Raw genomic sequence first — 23014 nt, 5'->3', positions numbered from 1 at the left:
AGACCGCAGCGCCATCTGTTGTTGAAAATTGTAACTACTGTAATTTCGAAAGTTTGTCTGCCTGAAAATGTACTGTTGTCCCAAGCATATTGCAACACACGGTGTATTTCTATCGCTGCTCGTTTAGTTTTTATTGCCGTTTCAAATATACCGGTCATTTTTGAAACACCCTGTAGGTCCTGCACATTGTGTTAGATAAACTCAGGCCACCGGCAGTACACCCGATTCCACGAGATGTCACAAAATCGCCGGGAAAGTCTAAGAAATTACGGTGCTAATACTGTTTCCCTATTGGGCAAAGAGAATTACTCACATGATGATCTTGCTGCTGGTGGATGTGAAGACTTCTCGTCACCTACTGCAGGCGTTTTTCCCAGAAGCAATAAAATAATCAATGACAAAGGGTCATGGGTCAAATCTGCACTGAATGACAGACAATGAGCAAAGTTATATAAATACATTAAAACTAAAAAAAACACAAATATGAGGTAGCGCTGTTACACGTTTTCCCGGACGCGATTTTGAGTGCCTGAAGGGGATGCCGGCCTGCTGTAGGACAGGAAATTCAACGGGAAGAAGTACATTAAATGCACAGTAAAAGCTAACAATAATGTAGCCTAGTCCCGAGAGAGTGCGAGAACCGATTATAATGAGGTGACGGAAGTCATGGGATACCTTTTAATATCGTGTCGTATCTCCTTTCGCCCGTTGTAGTGCGCCACGGATTCAACTCACTGGAAGCCCCGTAGAAATATTGATCGATGCTGCCTCTATAGCCGCCCATAATTGTGAAGATGTTGCCGGTGCAGGATTTTGTGCATGGGCTGACCCCTCAACTATGTCCCACCAATGTTCGATGGGATTTATGTCGGGCGATTTGGGTGGTCAAATGATTCGCTCGAATTGTCCAGAATGTTCTTGCTACCAATAGCGAACAGCTGTGGCCCGGTCACGTGGCACAGTGTCATCGAGAAAAATGCCATCGTTGTCTGCGAACATGAAGTCCATGAACGGCTGCAAATGGTCTCCAAGCAGCCGAACATAACCATTTCCAGTCAATGATCGGTCCAATTGGACCAGAGGACGCAGCCCATTCCATGTAAACACAGCCCACAGCATTATGGAGCCACTACCAGTCTGTTCACTGCCTTGTTGACAACTTGGGTCCATGGCTTCGTGTGGTCTGTGCCACTCTCGAAACCTACCATAGCCCTTACTAACTGAAATCGGAACTCATCTGACCAGGCCACGGTTTTTCAGTAGTCTACAACCGATATGGTTACGACTCCAGGAGGGGCACTGTAGACGATGTCGTACTGACAGCAAAGACACTTGCGTCGGTCGTCTGATACCATAGCCCATTAAGGCCAAATTTCACCGTTTGTCCTAGCGGATACGTTCGTTGTACACCCCACATTGATTTCTGCGGTTATTTGACGTAGTGTTGCTTGTCTGTTAGCACTGCTCACGGTCATTAAGTGAAGGCCATCGGCCACTGTGTTGTCCGTGGTGAGGGGTAATGCTTGAAATTTGGTATTCTCGGCACACTCTTGATACTGTGTATCACGGAATACTGAATTCCCTATCCATTACAGATATGGAGTGTCGCATGCGTCCAGCTCTACCCACCCTTCCGCATTCAAAGTCTGTCAATTCCGGTCGTGCGTTCATAACCACATTGGACACCTATTCACACGCAGCACCTGAGTTCAAAAATGACAGATCCGCCAATGCACTGACCTTTTACACCTTGCTTACACGGGACTACCGCCATCCGTATATGTTCATATCGCTATCCAATTACTTTTGTCACCTCATTGTATAAGAGATAAATGGCGAAATCGAGTGTTGCAAGACATGAGTTCTGAAACAACTGCATGACCAGGAGCAGTACCAGAATCTTATCACATGACTGCCGTTGGAGTCACGGTAACGAATGCATTCGATACAGTCTGCGTTGCTGCTGGCTTCCTGCCACGAACCGTGTTGTATAATACTAGCCGGTCTTCGTACCAGGTTTCTCCAAGTATGAAAGCAAGAAGAGTGTTATGAAGTGGTAGCAGCTTCCGAGAGTCTGCTGTCAGCAAAGAGATATGTGTTACAAATACAACTGACAGCACTCGAATCGCGGACGGAGGGCGGCTCTTTGTTATTTGTCGCACATGCGATAGTGTGCTTCCATGTGTGATGAAAAGGTTCCCACAGCCAACTTAACCATGAGTGGAGGACGTAATGGTCGCTGTGTCCCCAGAAAGGCGGGATGGTATCGCAATTTGAAATTCAAGTTGGGAGATCTTCATGGGCACCCGTTCTCCGAACACTGTTGATGTTCCTGCACTTCAGCATGGCTGCTGCTTACATTCGAATGTAAAAGCTCTAAACGTTGAGAATATCCGCCACCTTGCCTACATATTAGATTAACTGAAGAATGGAACAATTATTGTGTCCCCTCCAACCGATAGTCATCTAAGCAGGGAAGTCATCGGGTGGATCTGTTGGTCAGAGATGATTAGTCTTGGTACATAAAACGATTAATTTAATTTTATAGCTTTTTAATTTCACTGACAGTTTCGTACTTTTTTTTTGTCATCAGTCTACTGACTGGTTTGATGCGGCCCGCCACGAATTCCTTTCCTGTGCTAACCTCTTCATCACAGAGTAGCACTTGCAACCTACGTCCTCAATTATTTGCTTGACATATTCCAGTCTCTGTCTTCCTCTACAGTTTTTGCCCTCTACAGCTCCCTCTAGTACCATGGAAGTCATTCCCTCATATCGTAGCAGATGTCCTATCATCGTGCCCCTTCTCCTTATCAGTCTTTTCCACATATTCCTTTCCTCTCCGATTCTGCGTAGAACCTCCTCATTCGTTACCTTATCAGTCCACCTAATTTTCAACATTCGTCTATAGCACCACATCTCAAATGCTTCGATTCTCTTCTGTTCCGGTTTTCCCACAGTCCATGTTTCACTACCATACAATGCTGTACTCCAGACGTACATCCTCAGAATTTTCTTCCTCAAATTAAGGCCGGTATTTGATATTAGTAGACTTCTCTTGGCCAGAAATTCCTTTTTTGCCATAGCGAGTCCGCTTTTGATGTCCTCCTTGCTCCGTCCGTCATTCGTTATTTTACTGCCTAGTTAGCAGAATTCCTTACCTTCATTGACTTCGTGACCATCAATCCTGATGTTAAGTTTCTCGCTGTTCTCATTTCTACCACTTCTCATTACCTTCGTCTTTCTCCGATTTACTCTCAAACCATACTGTGTACTCTTTAGACTGTTCATTCCGTTCAGCAGATCATTTAATTCTTCTTCACTTTCACTCAGGATAGCAATGTCATCAGCGAATCGTATCATTGATATCCTTTCACCTTATATTTTAATTTCACTCCTGAACCTTTCTTTTATTTCCATCATTGCTTCCTCGATGTACAGATTGAAGAGTAGGGGCGAAAGGCTACAGCCTTGTCTTACACCCTTCTTAATATGAGCAATTCGTTCTTGATCGTCCACTCTTATTATTCCCTCTTGGTTGTTGTACATATTGTATATGACCCGTCTCTCCCTTTATCTTACCCCTACTTTTTTCAGAATCTCGAACAGCTTGCACCATTTTACATTGTCGAACGCTTTTTCCAGGTCGACAAATACTATGAAAGTGTCTTGATTTTTCTTTAGCCTTGCTTCCATTATTAGCCGTAACGTCAAAATTGCCTCTCTCGCCCCTTTACTTTTCCTAAAGCCAAACTGATCGTCACCAAGCGCATTCTCAATTTTCTTTTCCATTCTTCTGTGTATTATTCTTGTAATCAGCTTCGATGCATGAGCTGTTAAGCTGATTGTGCGATAATTCTTGTACTTGTCAGCTCTTGCTGTCTTCGGAATTGTGTGGATGATGCTTTTCCGAAAGTCAGATAGAATATCGCCAGACTCATATATTCTACACACCAACGTGAATAGTCGTTTTGTTGCCACTTCCCCCAATGATTTTAGAAATTCTGATGGAATGTTATCTATCCCTTCTCCCTTATTTGACCGTAAGTGCTCCAAAGCTCTTTTAAATTCCGATTCTAATACTGGATCCCCTATCTCTTCTAAATCGGCTCCTGTTTCTTCTTCTATCACATCAGACAAATCTTCACCCTCATAGAGGCTTTCAATGTATTCTTTCCACCTATCTGCTCTCTCCTCTGCATTTAACAGTGGAATTCCCGTTGCACTCTTAATGTTACCACCGTTGCTTTTAATGTCACCAAAGGTTGTTTTGACTTTCCTGTATGCTGAGTCTGTCCTTCCGACAATCATATCTTTTTCGATGTCTTCACATTTTGCTGCAGCCATTTCGTCTTAGCTTCCCTGCACTTCCTATTTATTTCATTCCTCAGCGACTTGTATTTCTGTATTCCTGATTTTCCCGGAACACGTTTGTACTTCCTCCTTTCATCAATCAACTGAAGTATTTCTTCTGTTACCCATGGTTTCTTCGCAGCTACCTTCTTTGTACCTATGTTTTCCTTCCCAACTTCTGTAATGGTCCTTTTTAGAGATGTCCATTCCTCTTCAACTGTACTGCCTACTGCGCTATTCCTTACTGCTGTATCTATAGCGTTAGACAACTTCAAACGTATCTCGTCATTCCTTAGTACTTCCGTATCTCACTTCTTTGCGTATTGATTCTTCCTGACTAATGTCTTGAACTTCAGCCTACTCTTCATCACTACTATATTGTGATCTGAGTCTATATCTGCTCCTGGGTACCCCTTACAATCCAGTATCTGATTTCGGAATCTCTGTCTGACCATGATGTAATCTAATTGAAATCTTCCCGTATCTCCCGGCCTTTTCCAAGTATACCTCCTCCTCTTGTGATTCTTGAACAGGGTATTCGCTATTACTAGCTGAAACTTGTTACAGAACTCAATTAGTCTTTCTCCTCTTTCATTCCTTGTCCCAAGCCCATATTCTCCTGTAACCTTTTCTTCTACTCCTTCCCCTACAACTGCATTCCAGTCGCCCATGACTATTAGATTTTCGTCCCTCTTTACATACTGCATTACCCTTTCAATATCCTCATACACTTTCTCTATCTGTTCATCTTCAGCTTGCGACGTCGGCATGTATACCTGAACTATCGTTGTCGGTGTTGGTCTGCTGTCGATTGTGATTAGAACAACCCGGTCACTGAACTGTTCACAGTAACACACCCTCTGTCCTGCCTTCCTATTCATAACGAATCCTACACCTGTTATACCATTTTCTGCTGCTGCTGATATTACCCGATACTCATCTGACCAGAAATCCTTGTCTTCCTTCCACTTCACTTCACTGACCCCTACTATATCTAGATTGAGCCTTTGCATTTCCCTTTTCAGATTTTCTAGTTTCCTTACCACGTTCAAGCTTCTGACATTCCACGCCCCGACTCGTAGAACGTTATCCTTTCGTAGATGATTCAATCTTTTTCTCATGGTAACCTCCCCCTTGGCAGTCCCCTCCCGGAGATCCGAATGGGGGACTATTCCGGAATCTTTTGCCAATGGAGAGATCATCATGACACTTCTTCAATTACAGGCCACATGTCCTGTGGATACACGTTACGTGTCTTTAATGCAGTGGTTTCCATTGCCTTCTGCATCCTCATGTCGTTGATCATTGCTGATTCTTCCGCCTTTAGGGGCAATTTCCCATCCCTAGGACAAGAGAGTGCCCTGAACCTCTATCCGCTCCTCCGCCCTCTTTGACAAGGCCGTTGGCAGAATGAAGCTGACTTCTTATGACGGAAGTCTTCGGCCGCCAATGCTGATTATTTATCGAAATTTAGGCAGTGGCAGGGATCGAACCCGGGACCGAAGACGTTTTGATTATGAATCAAAGACGCTACCCCTAGACCACGGGTTTTGTACTTAGTAGCAGTCAACTCCGAATTTAGTAAACAACACTATTATGTTATTGAAATTACAGAATTAATTTTATCTCTCTCTCTCTCTCTCTCTCTCTCTCTCTCTCTCTCTTTCTCTCTTTGTGTTTCGAAATGGGCATGGCATCCGTTGTGCCTTCACTACGTGCAGCATATGCCTATGAAAATTCAATAGCTACAGTTTTCAGCTTAATACTTTTTCTGCACGAGTATACCTATGCTTAGACTACATATTTGTTTATCTATAGTCAAGAAATAACGATGTACTTACAACTTTGAAACATTGCAGGTGGGCAGTGCGCCTTTGGAGACCACAAGCTGAAGATTGGCGACTATTTTATATCATCTGGGAGAGACTGTATCAAATGCAAATGCGATACACCACCATTTATAACCTGTGTGAAGCTTCCTGTCAACTATTGTCCTGTAGCCAAGAAATAAGACAAATACATGAGGCAAATCTATCTATATTTATTACAAGCGACAAGGCCTATACATCATTGGAGAAAAAGTGTGACAACAGCTTGTAATTAATATCACATGGAAAGTAAAGTTTCAAAAATCTGCACCTAAATGTTATGGATTTTATTAGCTACCCCCAAACCATGTCATGTATTCAAAAATTTAACATGAAAATCAGTACAAAGGTATCGTAAAAAGGATTACAGCAGTAATCTGTACTGTACACATTACAGTACATTTTAAAATGAAATGGCAACTTGTATTTTTGTTACCTGTAGATAATATTCTAGAAATGAAATGGTTAAATTAATACAGATATTTTTAATGTGTAATAAATAAGAAAATGTCCTATTTCTACAGCCACAACATATCATATGGCATTAATACACACCAATCTACACCATCCCTCCACAAAAATAGAGGTTTAGACAGCATAATCAAAAATGTAAAAATGTCTCAGTGCTGCTAGTTAGTTACATTTATACAGGGTAATACAGCATGGAATGGACACCCATAATATATATAACATACATGGAACGGATAAATATACTGAAGTGTGATTTTTCTCTAATTTTCTGATGTATGCAAGTTATTTTTATTGCTTACAAGTGCCGTATCATGGTACCAATTTTTTTTTAACTGTGCCCTATTCCTTTGGCACTGAAAAGAAACTTCGGGGAGGAATAAAAGACACAACATGTTTGGAACGAGATCAAATTATGATGAGATATCAATTCCAGAAACTAGTATACAACAGTTAGGTGATGGGCTTCCACAAGTTGTCCGACTTTATCAAACGTAGGCAAAACGAAACTTTGTCAATTACTATGACTGTCACCTCAAGTGTTCATAATGTTGCCTTGAGCACTAATGCATGCTACAAAACACGATGAATTTCGTACAGAGTTTGCAAGCTGACCTGTTCTCCCTTAGCAGAAAAATTCCTCATGACGTGTTGTATTAATGATTTCATATTGGTTGTAGGATTTATTGGGGACTGAGCTAATGCTTGAACCTGAAGACAAATTGTGGATTTACAGACTGAGGGGTTGGTGGTCCACCACTGTGCATCTGCACTAATAATGGCCCCAGTTGTCTAGAACAGATTTTTTCATGCAAGTACTAATTACACTTACCAAGTACGGAAAATATTGCGATGACTAATGAATAACAAATTCATTTAAATTAAAACTATGAAAATTCAGTGGAAATAAAATAATAAGAATATAGTCAATACATTGGCAAGATTAAGTTCAATACTGTATATTTTTCTTTCAATTTACACAAGATGAAGTATGTGGTTTCCAAACTCAAGGGTGAACTGCAATTCTCTGAGCGGTAAAAACAGAGGGGCTGAATTGTATTTCAGTTACGAAACTACATTATTTTTAAAAGACCTGTAGTATTATCACTATTTTGTAAGACTATAATACTAATTAAACAAGTTCTCAATAATTACATTATGGAATACTAGCGTGATATGCCACATAATTTGGTGTAGATTGCAGCTTGAGAAACATTTTGTGTTTGAACATCATCATCTTATGATGCACCCACTACACCTATGGTTTGTACCATGCATCTATGGCACTAAAATTTAGACATATACATCACATGTTCAACGATATCTATAAAAATACCTTATATGAATTGTAAGTAGATGCCGCAATGGACCAGAAACCGCCTCATTATTCATTTCACAATAATAAACAAACTAATTGACATCTCAAAAGTAACAATGTAATGGCTACTACATAGCTGTATGGCCTTCACAGTATTATTATTATTGTTCTTTCCTGTCTCAGACGTTATGTCTGGTTAAAAATGGAAGGTGACGAGGGCCTTGATCAAGCGTGACTTCCTTTCAACTGTACGGTATATGTTACATTGCATTTAGGAACTTTCGGGTAATTGCACAAGTATCAATAATTACAGATTTCTGTAGTTGTATATATAAGTTTCGATGTTGCTGTATTGCGTTGATGAACTGGTGGATATTGTGTGGTATGACTCCTGTAGTTGATAATATAATCGGTATAATCTCAACTTTATCCTGATGCCACATGCTCTTGACATCCTCAGCCAGTTGGATGTATTTTTCAATTTTTTCTCCTGTTTTCTTCTGTATATTTGTTGTATTGGGTATGGATATTTCGATTAGTTGTGTTAATTTCTTCTTTTTATTGGTGAGTATGATGTCAGGTTTGTTATGTGGTGTTGTTTTATCTGTTATAATGGTTCTGTTCCAGTATCATTCTCCAGTACATTTTGTGGTGCATACTTGTATGTGGGAACGTGTTGTTTTATTACTTTATATTGTATGGCAAGTTGTTGATGTATTATTTTTGCTACACTGTCATGTCTTCTGGGGTATTCTGTATTTGCTAGTATTGTACATCCGCTTGTGATGTGATCTACTGTTTCTATTTGTTGTTTGCAAAGTCTGCATTTATCTGTTGTGGTATTGGGATCTTTAATAATATGCTTGCTGTAATATCTGGTGTTTATTCTTTGATCCTGTATTGCAAACACGAATCCTTCCATCTCACTGTATATATTCCCTTTTCTTAGCCATGTGTTGGATGCGTCTTGATCGACGTGTGGCTGTGTTAGATGATACAGGTGCTTGCCATGTAGTGTTTTCTTTTTCCAATTTACTTTCTTCGTATCTATTGATTCTATGTGATCTAAAGGGTTATAGAGGTGGTTACGAAATTGTACTGGTGTAGCTGATGTATTTATATGAGTCATTGCTTTATGTATTTTGCTAGTTTCTGCTCGTTCTATAAAGAATTTTCTTAAGTTGTCTACCTGTCCATAATGTAGGTTTTTTATGTCAATAAATCCCCTTCCTCCTTCCTTTCTGCTTAATGTGAATCTTTCTGTTGCTGAATGTATGTGATGTATTCTATATTTGTGGCATTGTGATCGTGTAAGTGTATTGAGTGCTTCTAGGTATGTGTTACTCCATTTCACTACTCCAAATGAGTAGGTCAGTATTGGTATAGCATAAGTATTTATAGCTTTTGCCTTGTTTCTTGCTGTCAATTCTGTTTTCAGTATTTTTGTTAGTCTTTGTCTATATTTTTCTTTTAGTTCTTCTTGTAAGACTATAATATTTACAATACAAATATATTTGTACAATAAATTTGTACAATACAAATATATTTGTATTACCTATTTCTATTTTTTGTCTGAATCCTAGATATTTATAGGCTTCTATGCAGTCACTGTGGTTATCCAATACGTAATCTTCTTGTTTAGTGTGTTTTCTCTTGACTATGCTATTTTTCTTACATTTGTCTGTTCCAAAAGCCATATTTATATCATTGCTGAATACTTCTGTTATCTTTAGTAATTGGTTGAGTTGTTTATTTGTTGCTGCCAGTAGTTTTAGATCATCCATGTATAGCAAATGTGTGATTTTGTGTATGTTCCAGTAATGTTGTATCCATAATTTGTATTATTTAGCATGTTGGATAGTGTGTTCAGAGCAAGGCAGAACCAGAAAGGACTTAATGAGTCTCCTTGGTGTATTCCACACTTAATCTGTATTGGCTGTGATGTGATATTATTTGAATTTGTTTGGATATTGAGTGTGGTTTTCCAATTTTCATTACTATGTTTAGGAACTGTATCAATTTAGGATCTACTTTGAATATTTCCAATATTTGTAGTAACCATGAGTGGGGTACACTGTCAAAAGCTTTTTGGTAATCAATGTATGCGTAGTGTAGCGACCTTTGTTTAGTTTTAGCTTGATATGTCACCTCTGCATCTATTATCAGTTGCTCTTTACATCCTCGTGCTCCTTTGCAACAGCCTTTTTGTTCTTCATTTATAATTTTGTTCTGTGTTGTATGTGTCATTAATTTCTGTGTAATGACTGAAGTTAATATTTTGTATATTGTTGGTAGGCATGTTATGGGGCGATATTTAGCTGGGTTTACTGTGTCTGCTTGATCTTTAGGTTTCAGATAAGTTATCCCATGTGTAAGTGTATCAGGGAATGTGTATGGGTCTGCAATGTAACTGTTAAATAATTTAGTTACATGTGAATGTGTTGAGGTGAACTTCTTTAGCCAGAAATTTGCTATTTTATCTTTTCCAGGGGCTTTCCAATTGTGAGTAGAATTAATTGCTTGGGTGACTTCATGTTGCAAAATTGTCACTTCAGGCATTTGTGGTATCATCTTGTATGTGTGTTTCTGCTTGTATCCACCGTGCATGCCTGTTATGCTGTACCAGGTTTGACCATATGTTGCTCCAGAACTGTTCCATGTCTGTTATGTTTGGTGGGTTGTCTATTTTAATGTGTGTGTTATCTATTGTCTGGTAAAATTTCTTTTGGTTTGTGTTGAATGTTTGGTTTTGTTTTCTTCTATTTTCACTTTTTTTGTATCTTCTAAGTCGTTTGGCCAATGCTAGTAATTTCTGCTTCTTTTCATCTAACTACTCTATCGCTTCTTGTTGTGAGATTTTACCTAACCTTTTTCGTTTTTTGTCTCAATTTTCATTTCTTATAAATTATGTTAGCTGTCCGACGTCTTTTCTCAGTTTTTCTATTCTGATCTGTAGCCTGTGTTGCCATGCTGGTTTTGTGGGTTTCTTCTGTGTCTTGGTTGGTTCTGATCTCTGCCTACTGTGTATATTTAGTGTAGTGAGTGCTCCTATATAAATCAGTAGTTGTAACTCTTCCATAGTTGTATTTTCATTTATTTTGTTGTGTATGATTGTGTTGATAGTTGTTGTTGTTGTTTCGACTTGTGGGTTATTTGGTGGTCTATGCAAGAATCGTCTAATGTATTTGTGTCTTTGTATTCTATATATGTCAGCTGAAATTTTTCTTCTATATCTAACATGTGTGTCACTTCATGCTCTATTTGTGCTTGTTCTGGTGGCTGTCTTAAGATTTCGTTTTCCTCTGATTGTTTAATTGATGCGTGTTGTTCTTTGTTTGTTTGGTCTGGGATGTTTGAGTCCATTACTGTATTTTCTTCTTCTTCGGTTTGCACATTATTTTGTTCTAGTATTTGTTGTACTTGTTGTCTGATGTTTTCTAATTCTGACTGGGGTATCGTGTTATTTTTGATTATTACACGGATCTGATCAGCTAGTCGTTGTTCTGTTAAAAATTTTAATTCTGGGTATCTGGTAATAAATGTTGTGTATACTTGTGATCTGTATCCAGTTGCGTTTGTTCCTGAGTTTGTTACTTGGTAATAACAACATGAGGTGTCGGTTAACTTCATCTGACCATCTCATCCTCTGTCTTTGTTTTCCTTCTAGAGTGGTTGCAGGAAGCATATCCTGCAAAACACCTCTATTTGGATTTAAATCATTTTCCGTATGGCTAGCAGTGTCGTTACCATTGTGGACCGGCATAGGGTTCAAGCGTCGTCCCCGACCATGACAGCGCTTGTCCTAGGCTTCATTAGTTCTGTACTGAACCAACTAATCACACAAAATTGGGTTTGCCCTATTAGTGGTTTGTTCTTTTCGTCGCCTTTTACGACTGGCAGAACATACCGAAGGCCTATTCTTTTCTTCTTCTTCTTCTTCTTCTTCTTCTTCTTCTTCTTCTTCTTGTTATTATTATTATTATTATTAATGACACTGATCAGACAAAAGCACTGGAATTGTGAGGTGTTCAAATTTCTGCCAATTATGAATTAAGGAATCCAGCAGTCAAGTGAATTACGAACACTAAGTTCGGCTGAAAGCAAGGGGAAACTACAGCCGTAATTTTTCCCGAAGGCATGCAGCTTTACTGTCTCGTTAAATAATGATGGCATCCTCTTGGGTAAAATATTCCGGAGGTAAAATAGTCCCCCATTCGGAACTCCGAGCGGGGACTACTCAAGACGACGTCGTTATCAGAAAAAGAAAACTGGCATTCTACAGATCGGAGCATGGAATGTCAGATCCCTTAATCGGGCAGGTAGGTTAGAAAATTTAAAAAGGGAAATGTATAGATTAAAGTTAGATATAGTGGGAAATAGTGAAGTTCGGTGGCAGGAGGAAGAAAACTTTTGGTCAGGTGAATACAGGGTTATAAATACAAAATCAAATAGGGGTAATGTAGAAGACGGTTTAATAATGAATAAAAAAATAGGAGTGCGGGTAAGCTACTACAAACAGCATAGTGAATGCATTATTGTGGCCAAGATAGATACGAAGCCCATGCCTACTACAGTAGTACAAATTTATATGCCAATTAGCTCTGCAGAGGATGAAGAAATTGATGCAATGTATGATGAGATAAAAGAAATTATTCAGGTAGTGAAGGGAGACGAAAATTTAATAGTCATGGGTGACTGGAATTCGAGAGTAGGAAAAGGGAGAGAAGGAAACACAGTAGGTGAATATGGATTGGGGGTAAGAAATGAAAGAGGAAGCTGTCTGGTAGAATTTTTCACAGAGCATAACTTAATCATACCTAACACTTGGTTCAAGAATCATAAAAGAAGGTTATATACATGGAAGAATCCCGGAGCTACTAGAAGGTATCAGATTATATAATGGTAAGACAGAGATTTAGGAACCAGGTTTTAAATTGTAAGACATTTCCAGGGGCAGATGTGGACTGTGACCACAATCTATTGGTTATGAACTGTAGATTAAAACTGAAAAAAACTACAAAAAGGTGGGAATTTAAGGAGATGGGACCTAGATAAAGTGACTAAATCAAAGGTTGTACGGAGTTTCAGGGAGAGCATAAGGGAACAATTGACAGGAATGGAGGAAAGAAGTACAGTAGAAGAAGAATGGGTAGCTGTGAAGGATGAAGTAGTGAAGGCAGCAGAGGATCAAGTAGGTAAAAAGACGAGGGCTAGTAGAAATCTTTGGGTAACAGAAGAAATATTCAATTTAATGGATGAAAGTAGAAAATATAAAAATGCAGTAAATGAAGCAGGCAAAAAGGAATACAAACGTCTCAAAAATGAGATTGATGGGAAGTGCAAAATGGCTAAGCAGGGATGGCTAGAGGACAAATGTAAGATTATAGTAGCTTATCTCACTAGGGGTAAGATAGATACTGCCTACAGGAAAATTAAAAAGACCTTTGGAGAAAAGAGAACCACTTGTATGAATATCAAGAGCTCAGATGGAAACCCAGTTCTAAGCCAAGAAGGGAAAGTAGAAAGGTGGAAGGAGTAAATAAAAGGTCTATACAATGGCGATGTACTTGAGGACAATATTATAGAAATGGACGAGGATGTAGATAAAGATGAAATGGGGCATACGATACTGCGTGAAGAGTTTGACAGAGCACTGAAAGACCTGAGTCGAAACAAGGCCCCAGGAGTAGACAACATTACATTAGAACTACTGACGGCCTTGGGAGAGCCAGTCTTGACAAAACTCTACCATCTGGTGAGCAGGTGTATGAGACAGGCGAAATTCCCTAAGACTTCAAGAAGAATATTATAATTCCAATCCAAAAGAAAGCAGGTGTTGACAGATGTGAAAATTACCGAACTATCAGTTTAATAAGTCACAGCTGCAAAATACTAACACGAATTCTTTACAGACGAATGGAAAAACTGATAGAAGCCGACCTCGGGGAAGATCAGTTTGGATTCCGTAGAAATATTGGAACACGTGAGGCAATACTGACCTTACGACTTATCTTTAAGATTAAGGCAAGGCAAACCTACGTTTCTAGCATTTGTATATTTACAGAAAACTTTTGACAATGTTGACTGGAATACTCTCTTTCAAATTCGAACGGTGGCAGGGGTAAAATACAGGGAGCGAAAGGCTATTTACAATTTGTACAGAAACCAGATGGCAGTTATAAGAGTCGAGGGACATGAAAGGGAAGCAGTGGTTGGGAAGGGAGTTATGTTATTCAATGTGTATATTGAGGAGATAAAAACTTTGAGGTTCACCGATGACATTGTAATTCTGTCAGAGACAGCAAAGGACTTGGAAGAGCAGTTGAACGGAATGGACAGTGTCTTGCAAGGAGGATATAAGATGAACGTCAACAAGAGCAAAACGAGGATAATAGAATGTAGTCGAATTAAGTAGGGTGATGCTGAGGGAATTAGATTGGGAAACGAGACACTTAAAGTAGTAAAGGAATTTTGCTATTTGGGGAGCAAAATAACTGATGATGGTCGAAGTAGAGAAGATATAAAATGTAGACTGGCAATGGCAAGGAAAGCGTTTCTGAAGAAGAGAAATTTGTTAACATCGTGTATAGATTTAAGTGTCAGGAAGTCGTTTCTGAAAGTATTTGTATTTGAGTGCAACCATGTATGGAAGTGAAACATGGACGATAAATAGTTTGGACAAGAAGAGAATAGAAGCTTTCGAAATGTGGTGCTACAGAAGAATGCTGAAGATTAGATTGGTAGATCACATAATTAATGAGGAGGTATTGAATAGAATTGGGGAGAAGAGGAGTTTGTGGCCCAACTTGACAAGAAGAAGGGACCAGTTGGTAGGACATGTTCTGAGGCATCAAGGGATCACAAATTTAGCATTGGAGGGCAGCGTGGAGGGTAAAAATCGTAGAGGGAGACCAAGAGATGGATACACTAAGCAGATTCAGAAGGATGTAGGTTGCAGTAGGTACTGGGAGATGAAGAATCTTGCACAGGATAGGGTAGCATGGAGAGCTGCATCAAACCAGTCTCTGGGCTGAAGGCTACAACAACAAGTATAGTCCACACATTTTAAATTGGTTGAATTTACTTTAGGGTCCAGTGTGCAGGAAAAGAAAGTGTTGCTAGAGAGGAGTGTTGCTGAGGACAACAAATGTAGAGAGCTAGCTTTCTTGTAGGCAGCATTTGTGATGCATTTAGAATTGCTTGATCATTCTATAAACAAATGGTTGTTACAAATAAGCAGGACAAATTTTCCCATTGACTCTTTAGTTCATGGTTTAATAGAACACATTCAGACACTAAATAAAAATGTCAAAGAAAGTGCTTTCTAAAGTTTAGTTTGATGCAAATGTTGATAAATTATTTGATCAAAAGTATCTGGACATCTGGCTGAAAATGAGTTGCAAGTTCGTGGCCCCATCCATTGGTAATGCTGGAATTCCATTACAGGGATGTTGTTGCCGTGTAACAACTCCGCCACAGGCCGCGCATTATAAACAGATGCTCGATCGTGTTGAAAGATGCAATCGCCATCCCAGAATTGCTCTTCAACACTGGGAAGCAAGTAGGTGTTTAAAACATCAATGTAGGCCTGTGCTGTGATAGTGCCACGCAAAACAACAAGGGGTGCAAGCCCCCTCCATGGAAAACACAACCACACGCTGATGCCACTGCCTCCGGATTTTACTGTGGGCACTACACACGCTGGCAAATGACGTTCACTGGGCATTCACCATACCCACACCCTGACATTGGATCGCAACATCGTGTACCGTGATTCGTCACTCCACACATCGTTTTTCCACTGTTCAGTCGTCCTATGTTTACGCGCCTTACTCCAAGCGAGGCGTCGTTCGGCATTGACTGGCGTGATGTGTGGCTTATGAGCAGCCGCTCGACCATGAAATCCAAGTTTTCTCACGTCCCGCCGAACTGTCATAGTATTTTCAGTTGATCCTGATGCAGTTTGGAAATCCTGTTTGATGGTTTGGATAGATGTCTGCCTATTACACATTGCGACCCTCTTCAACTGTCGGTGGTCTCTGTCAGTCAACAGACGAGGTCGGCCTGTACTCTTTTGTGCTGTACGTGTCCCTTCAAGTTTCCACTTCACTATCTCATCGGAAACAGTGGACCTAGGGATGTTTAGGACTGTGGAAATCTCGAGTACAGACGTATGGCACAAGTGACATCCAGTCATCTGACCATGTTTGAAGTCGATGAGTCCCGCAGAGTGCCCCCTTCTGCTCTCTCACGATGTCTAATGACTACTGAGGTCGCTGATGTAGCGTACCTGGCAGTAGGTGGCAGCACAATGCACCTAATATGAAAAACGTATGTTTTTCGGGGCGTCCAGATACTTTTGATTACATAGTGTAGCAGAGAGCGGGGGTGGTGGTATCTAGCTAATGCCCGATTACACTCAGAGCTAATGATCTCAGGAAGGTGGAAAATCACTGTTCAAAATTCTAGTATATTTGCACATCAAGTAAAGAAATAATGTAGTGGCAAGGGGCAGATAACACTGTGTGACTAGTAAATTAGCTTGGCAAATTCCCTAGTTTTGTAACCGCTGCCTTGGGGCAAATGCTTAACAAAGTGCCACTTTCTTTGAATACCTCTTTTTGTCAAATTAATCAGCGCCTGCATAATTTTTTCTTGCTGTGTGTCCATTTTGTGACCCTATGGAGAAACAGCTTCATCCACTAGTTTGTCTCATTCCTATTAAACAGAAGCTCATTCTGTAACAGTCCTGTAGAGTTACAGTTTAGCACATTCATCATTATCCGACAATGTTGTGGGTTCTCACATCACATTATTTCCTTCCTAGAACAATAGGTTCACAAAAACATATTTAGCTCCCTTAAGATTTTGCAGCAGTGTTGGCTCTTGGATGGTCTCACGACATTATAATTGATCAGATACGAATGTCTTACAAGCAAATTGTTCTGATTGACTCCCGTAAATTGTGATCCATTTTCACTTACGATCTGTTTAGTTATGATAACATTTGGCATACAGTCACCTTGAAAAGGATTACTAGTTGGCTTATTTACCACAGTTATCAAACTGTAAATTTTCATGTAATAATTAAATATTTCAAGTGTGCATCCATTTATTTTATTGCACTCCATACCATAGACAGAGAGGCGCATATATCTGTAGCAACAATATCAAGTGGAGCCTAGTAAGTATTGTCTAAAGAACACTTTTGTAGCATGAGTTCAATATCGTGCCCTTCTGGCGTAGTGCACACCATTTAATCACTGTTTGTATCTTTTGGCACATACCAAAAATATGACAGTATTTGCCTAGCTTTCTTAGCTCCCCTGACTATATCAGTTTTCCACCAAACATGTTGCCTATCCTAAATTAGATTGTCGTTGCATTGTATTGTGATACATTCATGCCAAGTCATTGTGCCATCATGATTACAACCAAACAACACCCCATCATTCATACAGGAATGGGTATTGAGAGCAGTAGTTGCACCTTCCTTCAGTTTTTCTTTAACATCATACAACCTACCACCATTGCCTTCTAATTTTCGCATATTTTGAGCTATATCACCATTGTCTACCAATTTTTCCATATTTGAAACAATATAAAATGAATACACGTGGTACACATGTCCTTCAGTGAACCATTCGACAAATGTTAGTTGTGCTAGCGGTAAATATACACACATCAAAAAAAGTTTTGCATTACCCCAGTTCCCTGAACTCCTGAATATAGACGTCGACTGTGGATACTGTATCGGAGACACAGTCCCTTTGACTGTTCAGAGATGTCACTAAACCCGCCCAATCACGTAAACAACCACGCATGAGCAGCACCTGTTTGACAGAGGGGATCCAACAGCCGATCAGTTCCAGTCATTGTACTAGGAAAGAGGTACATGTCTCGTGTTGTCTGTAGTTCAACCATGCCTAGACGGTCAATACCGCGATTCGGTCACGTCCGCATTGTTACTTTGTGCCCGGAACGGCTCTCAACAAGGGAAGTGTCCAAGCGTCTCGGAGTGAACCAAAGTGATGTTGTTCTGACATGGAGGAGATACAGAGAGATAGGAACTGTCGATGACATGCCTCGCTCAGGCCCCCCAAGGGCTACTGCTGCATTGGATGACCGCTACCTACGGATTGTGGCTCGGAGGATGGTTCTGAGCACTATGGGACTCAACTGCTGAGGTCATTAGTCCCCTAGAACTTAGAACTAGTTAAACCTAACTAACATAATGACATCACAAACAGCCATGCCCGAGGCAGGATTCGAACCTGCGACCGTAGCGGTCTCGCGGTTCCAGGCTGCAGCGCCTTTAACCGCACGGCCACTTCGGCCGGCGGCTCGGAGGAACGCTGACAGCAACGCATAATGCTTTTCGTGCAGCCATCCCGGTCAGAATGAACCCCTTAGAGACACTGTCCAGCGAGTGCAGCCAAGTGGAGGTTCCTTGCTGTTTTGGTGTGGCATTATGTGGGGCCGACGTACGCCGCTGGTGGTCATGAAAGGCGCCGTAACGGCTGTACGATACGTGAACGCCGTCCTCCGACCGCTAGTGCAACCATATCGGCAGCATATTAGCGAGGCATTCGTCTTCATGAACGACAATTCGCGCCCCCATCGTGCACATCTTGTGAATGACTTCCTTCAGGATAACGATATCGCTCGACTAGAGTGGCCAGCATGTTCTCCAGACATGAACCTTATCGAACGTGCCTGGGATAGATTGAAAAAGTCTTTTTATGGTCGACGTGACCCACCAACCACTCTGAGGGACCCACACCGAATCGCCGTTGAGGAGTAAGACAATCTGGACCAACAGTTCCTTGATGAACTTGTGGATAGTATGCCACGACGAATACAGGCATGCATCAATGCAAGAGGACATGCTACTGGGTATTAGAGGTACCGATGTGTACAGCAATCTGGACCATCAGCTCTGAAGGTCTCACTTTATGGTGGTAGAACATGCAATAAAAATGGCGGAAATGAGGTTTATGTTGATCTCCATTCCAATTTTCTATACAAGTCTGAAACCCTCGGAACCGAGGTGATGCAAACCTTTTTTTGATGTGTGCATATAATCCCAAAGTTATATTCTTAGAAGAAGCATTTCCAGTTAAGTGCTTTTTGAAATGAGGTGGTAAAACACCTTCGCCCTACTTCAGTCCTTCTGAATGGCGTTGAATGCTCATTGTTCTGCTCCCAGTCAGCTTCAATGACGATCCATTCAAAACCTAATTAGGCATAAAATTCCTATAAAAAGTGATATTCACCAACATACTTCCGAGTGACAGGATACATTTCGGCGTAGTCACGTTTCAAGGTGCTTACTATGCTAAGAACTGGTCTAATAACTCGTACATAAGTTACGACCTTATTTGCTGATGCTCTTGCTTGATGTACCAATGTACTTAAACTACTGATAATCACGAGACTGTGCGACAGCGCATATGAATAGTCAAAATCACTTGAGAGACAAGCTAGTAGCGAAGCAAGACAGCAGTAACCGTGAGATGCAATAAAATGGCAGATTTCGCCTTTGTCTCGTCTCTGTATAATACACGTAACTTGTGTGTATTTGTCCTCTTTCTTATCTTTAAAGTGATATTAATTAAATATCTACAAGGTTCACTGATCTTTCACGGTCCACAAACATTTTATACACTAATTATTATTTCACTTCATGTGTAAATGACACTCTAATAACGACTTTAATGATTTGAATAAAAAATGTGGTAGGGAGGAGGGGGGTATTGCTTTTAATTTTGACTGTGCCTCTAAAACAGGGCGTTTCAAAGTCTTTGCATCAAAGTCTAATGGTGACAGATCAAGTCACATGGAACAACGTTTGGTATCTGACGCTGTCCAGTAACGATATGCGTCGTTTAGTATTCGTTATGCCCCTGAGAGGCTGTAGGAGATAGGCAAGCTGCGGCGTGTGTATAGCTTTGGTGGTATCTGTAATTCAGTAACGTTAAAGTTGTTGATTCTCTTCCAAAGTACCTTTCTCCTCTTGGAGGCACTCACTCTTAAGCTTTTCCTGTTGGTAATCACTCTTTCAATTTACTGCGGTAAGTAGCATGCATCGCAACTGGTACGTGTGTCCCACTAGTTGCGTGAAATATCGTCGTCCCAGGGAGAACGAATGGTGAAGGCGCCTAGCGTTGCTGCGAAGCGTGATCGAACGTTATGTCTGCAACGAAAGTTCTTCATCATGAAGTGATTTGTCACACCTAAAAGTTTGACACAAAAACATTGAAACCCCCTTTATATATGAACTAACAGCCCTTAATTTTCTAATAAGCCTCGTAATTGGAGAGTATTGTGTCAAAGATATTCGTTTTGTACACGCAGACGACAATATACGAGAAATTTTTTACCAAATAAGTAAAGCATTGTCTGCCACGAGATTTGTCTGAACCCTGCACTAACTTGTGAAAGATGGTGCAATTGGAGGTGATTCACCATTGTCTTCTTCTGGCGTTTGATTCTAGTTCCCCATTCATTTTTAGGGGAGCCTGCCGTTGAGCATTGATTCAGATTCATTGTGCAACTTGACATTTTCTGCATTAACAAACTATTCTTAGAGGCGAAACAGGCAGTAAATCACAGATAAAATGGCAGGAACACTTTGTGATTACGGTCAAATGCACTTGTTCTTCGTTATCAATGTAATCCTGGCAGGAACTACTGAATGATGTTAAAGTGTCTTGACCTTTCAGTGAGCAAAAACGCTAATTTGCCCTGAAAACTGCTGTAATGCAAGCTGCCTATTATTTAAATGTGTGCAGATGCTATCTGACAGCGAATATTTTTCTGCAATTAATTCCACTAGCAACCTGGTTGCCAGAGCGCCGCTTATGTCTGACAGTACAGTTGAAGAAGGACAGTTATGGGAACAACCATGTAGTCGCTATTTTTTGTACCGTGGTACGAGGTAGTGTCATGAGCAACAGACTAAAAATCCCCACCTGTTGGGGGGCCGTTGAAAGGTCAATTTTTATTTTTTTGCAAAGGATAAAGAAATCAGAGATTATTATAAATGGTGTTTAAATGGTTTGTTGTTGTTGTTGTTGTTGTGGTCCTCAGTCCAAAGACTGGTTTGATGCAGCTCTCCATGCTACATTATCCAGTGCAAGCCTCTCCATCTCCGAGTAACTACTGCAACCCATACGAGGCGTGTTTTTAAAGTAAGTACCGTTTTGAAATTTAAAAAAGCCGTGTTAAGATATCTCAATAATTTTATTTTTACATGAAAGCCTGTACCTTTATCTACTTTTCTACATAATTTCCGTCAATATTGAGGCATTTGTCATAGCGTTGTAACAGTTTTTGAATACCCTCCTCGTAGAAGTCTGCCACCTGTCTTGTTAACCACTGCATCACCACTGCTTTGACTTAGTCATCGTCTTGAAGACGCTGACCGCCCAGGTGTTTCTTCAAGTGCAGAAACAGATGGTAGTCACTGGGCGCAAGATCGGGGCTGTATGGAGGATGATCTAGAGTTTCCCATCGAAAAGATGTGATGAGATATTTGGTCTGATTCGCCACATGCCGACGGGCATTGTCTTGCAGCAAAACGATGCCCTTGCTTAACTTCCATGGACTGTTGCTTTGATTCTGGTGTGACGTAAGCCACCCATGTTTCATCGCCTGTAACAATTTGGCTTAAGAAATCATCACCGTCATTGTGGTACCGCTCAAGGAAAGTCAATGCACTATCTAAACGTTTGGTTTTGTGCACATCCTTCAACATTTTCGGTAGCCAACGTGCGCACAATTTTTGGTAATGCCATACAAAACACTACGAGAAACTTTAGGAAAGTCATCCCGCAAGGAGAAAATCGTAAAGCGTCTGTTTTCTCTCACCTTATTGTCCACTTCCTGCACCAAACTTTCATTAACGACCTAAGGACGCCCACATCTTTGCTCATCATGTACATTTGTGCGGCCATCTTTAAATGCTCTTACGCACTTTCTTACCATTCCATCACTCATAATGTTTTCTCCGTAAACTACACAGATCTCACGATGGATATATACATCGCTTTTAGGCCTTTAGCACTAAGAAATCTTATAACAGTCCGTACTTCACAGTCGGAGGACTCACGATTATCGGAGGCATCCTAAACACTCAGGACACAACGTAAACAAGGAAGAATCAGACTGTAATGGCGTCAGTGCGTAGATTAAGGTACAGGCTTTCATGTAAAAATAAAATTATTGAGATATCTTAGCACGTCTTTTTTTAATTTCAAAACGGTACTTACTTAAAAAACACGCCCCGTATCTTTCTGAATCTGCTTACTGTATTCATCTCTTGGTCTCTCTCTACGAATTTTACCCTTCATACTTCCCTCCAGTAATACTAAAATAGTGATCCCTTGATGCCTCGGAACGTAACCGATCCCTTCGTCTAGTCAAGTTGTGACACAAATTTCTCTTCTCCACAGTTCTATTCAGTAGCTCCTTATTAGTTACGTGATCTACCCATCTAATCCTCAGCATTATGCTGTAGTACACCATTCCGCAAGCTTCTATTCTCTTCTTGTCTAAACTATTTATCGTCCACGTTTCACTTCCATACATGGCTACACTCCATGCAAATACTTTCAGACAAGACTTTCTCATATTTAAATCTATACTCTTCTTCAGAAATGCTTTTCTTGCCACAGCCAGACTGCACTTTATAAGTGTGTCATTTTCTAACCCAATCTCCTCAGAATCACCTGATGTAATTCGACTACATTCTATTATCCTCGTTTTGTTTCTGTTGAGGTCCATCTTATATCATTCTTTCAAGACGCTGTATATTCCGTCAATTGCTATTCGGAGTCCTTTGCTGTCTCTGACAGAATTACAATGTCACTGGCAAGGTTTTTATTTCTTCTCTGTGGAATTTAATTCCTTCTCCAAATTTTTCTTTTGTTTCCTTTACTGCTTGCTCAATAAACAGATTGAATAACATCGGGATAGGCTACAACTCTGTTTCGCTACTTTTTCA

At 40.3% G+C, this 23014-nt stretch overlaps 1 protein-coding gene across 1 annotated transcript in view; it reads left to right on the top strand.

Moving 5' to 3' along the window:
* Positions 1-6497, top strand: part of LOC126234361 (uncharacterized) — a 60341-nt gene extending 53844 nt beyond the window's left edge. The window contains exon 8 of the mRNA XM_049943049.1: positions 6213-6497. Coding sequence (XP_049799006.1) covers positions 6213-6364 — 152 coding nt within the window. The 3' untranslated portion in view covers positions 6365-6497. The remainder of the gene's footprint in view (positions 1-6212) is intronic.
* The last annotated feature ends 16517 nt before the right edge of the window (positions 6498-23014 follow it).

This window comes from Schistocerca nitens, chromosome 2 (genome assembly GCF_023898315.1).
Source record: "Schistocerca nitens isolate TAMUIC-IGC-003100 chromosome 2, iqSchNite1.1, whole genome shotgun sequence".
Lineage (NCBI taxonomy): Eukaryota > Metazoa > Arthropoda > Insecta > Orthoptera > Acrididae > Schistocerca > Schistocerca nitens.
The sequence above is the reverse complement of the archived record's forward strand: the minus strand, read 5'-3'. Positions and strand labels throughout refer to the sequence as shown.